The sequence below is a fragment of the Balaenoptera borealis genome, assembly GCF_965194805.1.
Source record: "Balaenoptera borealis genome assembly, chromosome: 8".
Classification (NCBI taxonomy): domain Eukaryota; kingdom Metazoa; phylum Chordata; class Mammalia; order Artiodactyla; family Balaenopteridae; genus Balaenoptera; species Balaenoptera borealis.
In genome coordinates, this window is record NC_138865.1 from 10,472,054 (window position 1) to 10,482,770 (window position 10,717).

The window sequence follows — 10,717 nt, forward strand, 5'->3', positions numbered from 1 at the left end:
TACAATGTAAATGCCTTTTAAATGTTGCTGTTTAAATGTTTAATTGGTGTGTGGCAAATTCAAGTTTTGCTTTGGGGAACTTTCTGGAATTTTTTCTTCCCGAATATTTTCAATCCACGGTTGGTTGAATTCTTGGATGCGGAAACCGCAGATTCGGAGGGCCGACTGTGGGTCTTTCATCAAACGGAAATGGTGTAAAGCAAACTTTCGAAAAGTGGGGGACACCTGCACACAAAATGCAGTTGCAGCGTGTGTCCGGCGGTCAGATTATCAGCGTGGCTGTTGCCAGGAAGTGTCCACTACAGCGGAGCAGGGCCACCCACAGACAGCGCTGCGATGAATGGACCCACTCCTCATTTTTACTGACGCTCAGAAAGGGGAGGGGCTTGTTGGGGGCGGGGCGACATTTTTTTGTCTTTTTGTTTTTCCCCCTTGGAGTGGCAAAGCCAGGCAAGCCAGAGCCAGGAATTAGATGCGAGAACCCAGACTCCAGACTAGAGTTTCCTGGCCTCTGCCCTGGGCTGTCCGTGCGGAATCCAGAGTGGACCCAGGGACAGGCCCCTGAGCATCCTGTCTTGTCTCTGCCCAGCTTCCCGCGCGGCCTGTGACCCGTGGAAGGAGAGCGGCGACGTGTCGGACAGCGGCAGCAGCACCACCAGCGGGCACTGGAGCGGGAGCAGCGGCGTCTCCACCCCCTCGCCCCCCCACCCCCAGGCCAGCCCCAAGTATTTGGGGGACGCCTTTGGCTCTCCCCAGACTGATAATGGATTCGAGACCGACCCGGATGCTTTCCTGTTGGATGAACCAGCTCCCCGCAAAAGAAAGGTACGCGGCGTGCGTGGGGAGCTCAGCCGTGGACGGGCCCCGGGTCCTGGGCCTTCTCAGGCTCCATCCCGTTTCAGCTTTTCTTTGCCGCTTCTCTTCCCTCCTGGCATTCCCAGGAGCCTGCATCTCCTCTCCAATGCCACGTCCTTGGCCTTCTCACCTCTGCCCCAACCCTGCCTTCGTTCCTGCTCTCCTGCAGAGGCCTCCGGCAGGCCTTCCTTCCTCCCCGCCAACCCTCCCCACCCCAGGCGCCAATGCCGGCCCCCGGGACCAGCTGCCGAGTCCAGGCTCTGTGCCCCTGCTTGTCAGTGTCTTTGGTCCCTGGGAAACCCTTTCCTCGGCCTTCTGCTGGGTCCTGTTCGAAGGCAGCTAAAGCCCCCACTGGGTGAGGCTGGGAGGGGGCTGAGGGGGAGGACACGTCCCCCTTACCACGTCTTCCTTTCCCCCAGAACTCGGTGAAGGTGATGTACAAGTGCCTGTGGCCCAACTGCGGCAAAGTCCTGCGCTCCATCGTGGGCATCAAGCGCCACGTCAAAGCCCTCCACCTGGGGTAGGTACGAGCCCAGGGCCCCTCTGCCGAGGGTGCCGTTCAGGCTTCCTCCACCTGCCGATTCCCCGAGACCCGCAGTCCCGAATGCCTCTGAGAAACTGGCCGGCTGAGGACGCCACCTGTCCCCGGCCTTGTGCCCTGCAAAACAGCCCCTTGGAAAGAGATCTTTGCCGGGAAGGAGACCCCTCCTGCAGTAGTGGATGTTGATGCTGTTGATGGGAAGGGAGCTCTCTCCACCTTGGCCGTTGTGTCTTCTCACCTCACTGTAGGAAGGAAGGTGTTTCAGTTCTGGACAGATAGAGGGCAATTGGTGGGAGCTTGTAGCTGCCCCTCGGGAAGCCAGGGCTCCCTTTGCACTGACTCCCTGGAGCTGGGGCAGCTTACGGCCAAGGAAACTGACTCAGAGCCCTTTCCCTGAAGGAGAGCGACCGCGAGTGGGTGGGGCCCGGAGAGGACCCGGGGCGGAGATCAGAGTCAGGTCTTGCGGGAGGAGAAGCCTTCGGTGATGGGGAAAACAGTTCCCGTTGACGGGCCAGCATGGAATCCCCTGCGAGCCCACGTCAGGAGCAGGGCTGCCGGGTGTCCTGCTCGCCTTCTTCCCAGACTTGCCAGGTGGCCCCGGGCAAGTGCTCCCCTCGCGCCTCACTCTCCCCTGTGTTTGGGCCGAGGCAGCGTGTCCCTGGTCATCAGTGCGTCTCCCTCCCGCGCAGGGACAGCGTGGACTCCGGCCAGTTCAAGCGGGAGGAGGATTTCTACTACACAGAGGTGCAGACGAAGGAGGAAGCTGCTGCCGCTGGCGGCCCCGCCGCCGACCCGGCTCCCAGCCCCAGCCTGACCAGCCCGCCCCTTGCCATTCTCCCTCCGCCTCCTCCCAAAGCCCAGTCCTCAGGCCCAGATCACCCTGGCCTGGAGTCCTACCTGCCCTCCGGTGCTCTCAGCAAGTCAGCTCCTGGCTCCTTCTGGCACATTCAGGCCGACCATGCATACCAGGTACAGGGTGGGGACCTGCTGGGAGCTCAGTCTGGTGGCCGTGAGGACATTCAGCGTCCGACTGTCACTGGGCAGCCTGATCACGGGCCGCTGGCCACCCCGGCTGAAGGCCGAGTCCTTTGGCTGCATCACTAATCTCTGACTTATACAAAGAAGAAAAGAAAAATGACTTCACGCTCGATTAAGTACGGGGATTCCAGAGTTCTACCTCAGTGGCCGTCATGAGCGGTTATGAGAAATCTGGATGAATCCCTGGGTAACCAGGCTGATGGATTTGGGCTGGGGAATTGGTACATCGCTGGCTATAAAAGGGGATAGAATAGTGTAGTTGGGTTTCCCAAAGCAAATCCCCAGTTCCTAGAATTGTGTTAAGAAATAACCTGGCACTGAGTTTTTTGAATACCTACTAAGCCTCGGGCTAAGCTTTACGGATAGAATAAGACATAGTTCCTGACCTTGTGAAGTGTGTGCTTTAGCTGGAGAGAGAAATGAATGGGTAACTATGGTTAATTATAATAAGTAATCAAAGTATCTTACTGGAGGCATAAGAAATTGTTGTGGGGACAGGAAAGACCAAGCTACTATGCCTGTGGGGTTGGTAAAGCTGTCACGGAGGGAGTGGCATTAGGATGGTCTTTACTGCACGTCGCAGGTACTGAACACCCTGCTTGCCACGTGTCGGTTTTTCTTAAAATCCTTGTATGCCTACAGCTTGGTTTTATCCGACTCTAGGCTGATCTGCAAGTTTGTAATTAAAAAGCAGTGTTTCCCATCAGGAAGCCTTTACAGATCGAGGCATCTCTCCTGCTCATTAGAAGGAGTGGCTGCTTAGCTATTTCATGTTGGGCCAACCTCAGGTGGCCCTTCGGGCAGCCGGCCAACTCTGTGAGATGGGGCCTAGAGAGGGCAGCTGGTGTTTTTACAAACAACCCTCAACCTGGACGTGCCGCTTCCACGCGGTTGCCTGGGGACGCCAGACCCTTAGCGCAGCCCCAGAAGCTCCCACTCGGAAGGCTTTTGGACTTCTTGGGGGAAACTGCCTCGAGCATGTTCTTGGTGGGTGATCCAGCCAAGAAGTTAATCCGCGGAGATGATTAAGTCATGAGGCTGGCATGTGCACCAGCTCCGAGAGGAGGGCTCCAAAAAAAGATTGGAGCCTGAGACTCAGGCGACTCCACGGAGTCGGTACTCTCCTGTTTCTCTTTGGAAGAGCATGTCGGGGTGTCCCAGAATTTCCTGGTCCGAGGTGCACCTGCTGCTGCAGACCGTGAGGTCACGGGGGGAGGGCTGGGCCCCGAAGGCTTCCTGAGCTGCGGCCCAGGCTGACGCTCTCTGATCTCCGGCAGGCCCTGCCGTCCTTCCAGATCCCCGTGTCACCGCACATCTACACCAGTATTAGCTGGGCCGCTGCCCCCTCTACAGCCTCCTCCCTCTCTCCGGTGAGTGTGCCCAGCTCTGAGCCCGTCAGCACTTCCAGGGACCCGGTGCTGGAGGCTGCCTCCCCGCGCACGCCTCCTGTACCCCAGCTTCTCGAAGGTCTTGTGTGCCCTCGCCCCCCAGCTCGCCCCCCCCTCCACCCCCAGCGGGTCACAGGCTCCTGTAGAAGGTGGGAGGGGCGCACCTGCAGAGGAGCACGCAGATCAAGCAAGTTGATTGCCAAGAAGATCACGGGGCCAGGTGGGGTCCGTGCCCTATTTAGCCGTGAGCATCTGTGCGTGCTTGGTAAGGTTTTAATGCTGAGAGGAGAAGGGAGAGAAGGCGGGAAAGCTGGAGAGGAAGAGGGCGGGTGGGAAAGGAGAGAGGAGCTTGTGGGTGGGCTGTGCGGGTGGATCAGAGGTCCCCAGGCCACTGGGGACCAGCGCCTTAGGTGGCTCGCCTCTGAACTAAAATACATCGGAAGTCCTTTTGAACCATGCTTGGTGGGTTCCAGTCTGAAACATCTCCTGCAGGAAGGCATCACACGTTGTAAAACCCACGTGCCTTGGAGGTGCCATTGAGGCAGGGCCGTCCCTCCTTTTGTCCCACATATGGTGGCTCCATCCACATCTGCAGGGAGCAGTCCGCAAGGTGGCCAGGCCAAGTGGCTCCCTACTCCCAGCGGGAGTGTGGCTTTCCAGGCCAGCTCCTCCCTCTCCGCCTCCCCTCCCTAGCTGGTCCCTGCTCACCTCTGCCCGGAATGTCCTTCCAGAGAAGGCCTCCTGGCACAAGGCGGGTGTGGCCGGCTGTCCCTTGGGATGGGCTTCTCTCCTTGCACATCCACCCTCGTGCTCACGGCCCTTCACCCCCACCCCCCGCCATGCCCAGGTCCGGAGCCGGTCGCTCAGCTTCAGCGAGCCCCAGCAGCCTCCACCCGCCATGAAATCTCACCTGATTGTCACTTCTTCACCCCGGGCCCAGAGCAGCACCAGGTGAGACCGTGTGCTCCCGTGGCCTCCCTTCTGGCTTCGGTCCCCGCCCGACCCTCATCCGCAGGGTCAGTCCCAGGGAACCACCCTGGGTGCGGGGGGTGGGGAGGCAGCTGGTCCTCTGGTCCCGGTGGCTCCCACCCCTTCCCGCCACCGCTTCTGGCTCAGCCTCGGGCCCGGCCGCGCTCCGGCCAGCGCGTGACCGTCCCCTCGTTGCTCCGTCTCGCAGGAAAGCCCGCGGGGAGGCTAAGAAGTGCCGCAAGGTGTACGGCATCGAGCACCGGGACCAGTGGTGCACAGCCTGCCGCTGGAAGAAGGCCTGCCAGCGCTTCCTGGACTGAACTGTCCCGCAGCCCTGCCCGACGGCCAGAGGACAGAGGCAGCCGCGTCCTAAGCCCTCAGCAGGGACCTAAAAGCTAAAGCGTGGACATTGGGAGTTTGGGCTCTATTGGCTAAGGTTTAATACTTAAAACGTTTTTCCCTCCCTCGCGGGAACGTTTTATTCAAAAAAAACAAAAAAAACAAAAAAAAAAACCCAGAAAAATATTTTTTTCCCCTCTAAAATAGAAGAGAGCCAAAACTGACCAAGGGTATTCTGCAGCGAACCAGAGACCAAAGAACTGATTCCGCTCCCCTCCCCCCAGCCCGCCTCCCTAGGGGATTAGTTTGTACGTATGGAAAGAAGGAACAGCTCATTCTGTTTCCTGCTGAGGTGGTGAATTCTCTGCTTTCTCCACTCTTCCAGAAGGGACGGTGAGCAAGATGGATTTACTTTTCTTTAAAAAAAAAAAAAAAAAAAAAAAAAGGAAAAAAGAAAGAAATTTCTGGCTGATGACTCAGAGAGCAGGACCTGCCGAGGCTGGGGTGGGAGAGTGGGGGGAATCTGGGGGCTTTGTAAGGTGCAGCCGGCCCTCTTCTCCGCCCGAACCTGGGAGAAGGGAGACCTCGTCCTCACCAGTCAGCTTCCGTGGAAGTCGAAGGAAAACCATTTTCCTGGTGACGACTGTTTGAATCTGGGCTCCCTGACGCTGAGTTGCAGCCCAACAGATATTGTATGGCTTCTTCTCCAAGCCCAGACTCCTCGTAGGTTTGTAAAGACTGTCCCCAAATAACTGAGCCAAAAGGCTCAAACGAATTCACGTTGTGCGGTGTGGCAGTTCAACACTACCTTGATCACTCTTTCCTCTTTCCTTGAGGAGAGACCAGAGGGTATAGTATTTGTGAGAGTTGTCCCCTGTTCCCCGAGTGAATCAACTCCCCCCAGCTCTGGAAGACACCCCGGAAACACTTTGTTTTCTGTTACGGTGTATTCAGAAGCCTCTTTCTGAGTAAAGATTCCTTTTGTTTGGCTGAGAGACCCTGCCCTGAGGTAGGTTCCTCTTTGTCTCTGGTTTCACCAGGGATTTTCCCGTGTCCCTCCAAGGCCGCAGGGCTGGGCTGGCGGAGAGAACAGACTGAAAGGTAGGTGGCAGCTTCCCCCATTGTGAGAGGGTGTTGAGTGGTCCCCAAAGGGTCCACTGGCTCGCCTGCCCCTTTGGGGACCATCTGGTCTCCTTCCTGAGGTGACAGGTAGGACCGGACTCTTCAGTCAGCGCAGGAGACTTCTGGTTGGTCCAGTCAGTGTGATGGGGAGGGGCACTTGGATACAGTGTCACCTTCCCAGATACCTGCTGAGCGCCGTTTCTGCCTGCCGGCAGGACGCAGGAAGTTAGGATCCTGAGGAGGTCACGTGAGGGGCACCAGGGTTGATTTAGCAGCTGCTGGCGCTTCTGGAGACCTCAGGAACGGAGGGGAGCCCGGATTGCGATGCTTGGGAGGTAAATAAGCCAAGCTCTTCTTGTTGAGGGAGAAGAGGGGGGTTCCGCGCCGTGCCAGCCAGTGATGGATCAAGGCTGGGTGAGCTGGGCTGAGGGGAGGGCGTGTTTTTGTCTGGAAGCCTCACCTTTCTTCTGAGCGGGACTGGTCTGGGGACTCCTCAGGGCCTGTGTCCCAGATGTCAGGGGCTCAGGGAATCCCACCAGGCCACCCCTCTGGGGCCTGCACAGCGGCGTCCAGCCCTTGGCTGTGAGCGAGGCTGTCCTCCTGGTCCAGGTGGGATCATCTGGCTGCTGAAGCAGGAACCGTGCAGATGCCTTTCAGTTCGAGACACACCTGCAAACGTGCAGGTTTCCGAGTGTTCCAAACATGAGAATAGGGCTGTGATGTTGTGAAGGGTGATAGTGACCTGGGTTTGGTGACAGAAGGGAAAGACACTCTTATGCATGAGTGTTTTTGGTGGTGATGGGGTATATTTTTATCATTTAGTCAAAAAAAGAAAAATGTTATGTGGAATTCTGTCCCTTGGTAAAGCTTGAAACCAGGCCAGCAAGAGGTGCCCTGGGTTCTTCCTGCTGCCCCTTCAAGCTCCCTGATTAAAAGCTAATGCAGGGTGTTGCTGTGCTGACGCCTCAGTTCCCACCCGTGTATCTGCAGGTCCTCCCCGAGGGGGGAAGGGGCTTCTGAGATGGGCGTGGGGGGAGGCTCAGCCCAGCAGCCTCTTCCCTTCCCTTCTTAATCAGAGCTCTTGCTGGGTCTCGCCTTTAGAAAAGCTGTTTTAATTTCCCCCTCAGTTTGGACCGTGTAGATATAACTGGATATAAAGATTTTGTCTAAGTAAGGCAGGCTTCTTATGTCACTGGTGCACAGGGCAGAAAAGGAAGAGAGAAGAAATTGATGCAACAATTTAAAAACTGAGGTCTTTTTTTCTTTAATGTTCTGGTGCGGCTTTCCCCGTCAGCATTCGCTCCTGCCTCCTTTCTGGAGGCGGTGGCCTCCTCTGGCCGCCCTCCTCCCGCTGCCCCATCTGTGGCTATCGTGTTGGTTCTTGACGTGTGGTCTGTCCTGGGGTTGTCCCATTCGTCTCTTCTCGGGGGTGGGGGTGGGGGTTTGTGAACTGATCCCGCTATCACGCCTGTTTTCTTCATCTCTGTATCTCTCCCTCCTTCCCGGCCCACCCGGGCAGCAGAATCTGATAGGAGGTAAGAGGCCACAGGTGCGCACTGGAAACTAACAGGACGGATCGGCAAAAGCAGTGTCTTGGGAAACTCTCTATTCCAGGGACGTTTCCCTTATTCAGAATATTTCTGGAAGTACCTTTGGAGTCTGTGGTGCCTGCTCTGAACAGCCTTAATGATACCAAATCTGCACACGTGCTTGTGCATTCAGTGCAGAGAGAGACCGGCGAATAGTAGCTGTGGGCAAATGAGGTCACAGGTGCAAAGCATAAGGACCAACGTGCTAGTAAAATGGCTTGGATTTAATGATCTGACTCCTAAGCCGGCTGTGAAAGCAATTGTGTAATTTCAGGAGGCATTCTGAGCGACGTCCTCATTGTTGCAGTCGGCCCGCGGCTCGACTTCTTGGAGGACGTAATGAATTTGGATGTGGAAACTCTGATTTGTTTGAAGAAATCTGTCCTGTTACTTTCTGGTCCTCCCAGATTCTGACTTTACCAGGGGCAAATCAAAAAAAAAAAGGAGAAGAGGGAGACAAATCCCATCTGTGAACTTGTCTTATTGGCGCCTTTTCCCCCAGCTGTCTTCCAAGTATTATTTTTACTGTCAAAAAATTTTTTTAAAAATGTGAAATGTAATGTTTTTACAGCAACAATATGAAATATATTTTATAAGGAATAAAATGGTACATTGTCTGATTTAATGTGTGCCTGTCCCTTTGCCCTCTCCCCCTACAAAGGATAAGATATCATTGTCCTTGGTGTTAAACAAGTGATAGCCCTGGGGGCGAAGCATACACACTCATTTGCTTATAATAACAACAGGCAACATTATCAGGGACCCAGCCAATTGCTTACATGGATTACCTGAATAACCCACTAAAGAGTTACTATTGTCAGTCCCGTTTTTATTTTATTTTATTTTATTTTAAAAATTTTTTATTTTTAAAATTTATTTTATTAATTTAATTTAATTTATTTTCTTCTTTTCATCATTCCTATTTTACAGATGAGGAGAGTGAGGCCCAGAGGTTACAAAACTTGACCAAAGTCATCATCTGGGAAATAATGGCACTAGGATTATAATCTAGGAAGTAACCATTTTCTTTTTTTTTTTTTCTTTTTGGTCTCCAATTTTTATTTTTACAGTTTAATGATTTATCACAAAGCAAACACCAAAGTATCTACCAGTCATTCAAGAAACAGATCACTGCCAGCATTCCAGAAATTGCCTTTGTACCTCAAGCAAAGTGCCACTCCTCTCTTCCGCATAAAAGCAACCACTATTCTTTGACTTTCTATGTCAGTTACTTTCTTGCTTTAGGAAGTAACCATTTTCTCTCCTGCTTGTATTGACAACAGGGAGATGTTCCTGGCTGTGTACCTGAGTTTGTTGGGGAGTGGGCAAGAGACTAAGGAGAAAATGAGTCACATTCGGCTTATGGAGTGAGCTCTGACGCTAGGGAGTGACATGGGCTGCTCCCTGAATTCATGGGTTCCGTGTCCTATGATGGTCCACGTAGCTGGTTCAGAGCTGGCGTGGGTGGGAGGGGAGCTGGTGCAGAAAGCTATGTCTCGTTCTGGTAGCTCAGGGACTGCTTTACGAAATTGGAGGCGTTTCTGGGACGGTGAGGCATCTCTGGGAGGGGGTTCTAGGGCCCCCTAACAGCACCCAGTGGGGAGGGTGAGGCCACTTGGAGAAGACCCAGGGACTAGATTACCGCCGAAGTCCGTCAAGCTCAGCAGCCTGCGGAGGAGGTTGTCCTTGGCCTTTTCCTCACCTTGGGGTAGAACAGAGGGCTCCTTTCTCCCCCTTCCCTTGTCCTTGCCCCACTTCTCTAAGAAAGCCCCAATAGAATCATTGCTCTGTTGCAGTTTGACCCCCTTCCCCCATCCCTCCTTTAAATCAGTTTACTGCCTTTGGGCTGGACATTGTCCGATTGCGGCCCTGGGCCCTCCCAGGCCTACCTTTGTGGCTGCATCTGAGGACTCCCTAACTTTCTGGCTTCCAGTTGGGTTTGACCAACTGGAGACAACAGGCTGGAGTTGGAAGGGACAGAGGAGAGGAGTTGGGGTATTTGAATCTCGCCGCCCTTTACTGCCCTGCACAGTGAGTGGCTGTTTCCCTACTGACCGCTAGAGGGAGCTACAGTTCTCACTGGGATCCAGTAATCGCTCACGAGGGCCCCCCAGTTCCCCAACAGAGAGCCTTATCCTCCCTCCCTTACTGATTTCCCACGGCCCCGTCTACTTCTGTAGATGTTTGACTCTCTGCAGGCACTCCGTTTGGGTGGACCCGAGGTTTCTTGGCTGAACTGATTACACATCGTAACATGTTTCGTGTTAATTGCGACCCAATCTGGGGGTCCCAAACCCGCAGGCTCTACCTCACCTGGAACTTGTTAAAAATGCAAATTTCTAGTGAGTCAGAAACTGGGGGTGGTGCCCAAAAACCTGGCCCCCGCCATCCTGCCCGGTCCAATCACGCAGCTGTGGGCTTGCATCTGGGGACCCAGCACAGTCGCGGCGTTTCTGCTCATGTATCTCGCCCGTCACACTTTACATAAAGCAGAGCCTCTCTCTTTTTGCCTCTGCCTCCCAGGAGAGGCAGCTCTGACCGTGTGTCCGGCGTCGGTGCTTCTCACTTACTTCACTTAAAAACAGCCAACCAGGGCCTCCCAGGTGGCGCAGTGGTTAAGAATCCGCCTGCCAACGCAGGGGACTGTGGTTCGAGCCCTGGTACGGGGAGATCCCACATACCTCCGAGCAACGAAGCCCATGCACCACAACTGCTGAGCCTGCATGCCACAACTACTGAAGCCCGCACACCTAGAGTCCATGCTCCTCAACAAGAGAAGCCACCTCAATGAGAAGCCCGCACACCACAACTAGAGAAAGCCCGTGCGCAGCAACGAAGACCCAATGCAGCCAAAAATAAATAAATAAAATAAAAAA

The 10,717-nt window shown here is 54.7% G+C and overlaps 1 protein-coding gene across 7 annotated transcripts in view; it reads left to right on the plus strand.

Moving 5' to 3' along the window:
• ZNF395 (zinc finger protein 395) overlaps positions 1-8,461 on the plus strand; it is a 41,850-nt gene extending 33,389 nt beyond the window's left edge. For all 7 annotated transcript variants that reach the window (XM_082402800.1, XM_082402801.1, XM_082402805.1 and 4 more), the window contains 6 exons: positions 590-825; positions 1,275-1,375; positions 2,086-2,365; positions 3,712-3,804; positions 4,670-4,773; positions 5,000-8,461. In XM_082402800.1, coding sequence (XP_082258926.1) covers positions 590-825; positions 1,275-1,375; positions 2,086-2,365; positions 3,712-3,804; positions 4,670-4,773; positions 5,000-5,111 — 926 coding nt within the window. In that variant the 3' untranslated portion in view covers positions 5,112-8,461. The remainder of the gene's footprint in view (positions 1-589; positions 826-1,274; positions 1,376-2,085; positions 2,366-3,711; positions 3,805-4,669; positions 4,774-4,999) is intronic.
• The last annotated feature ends 2,256 nt before the right edge of the window (positions 8,462-10,717 follow it).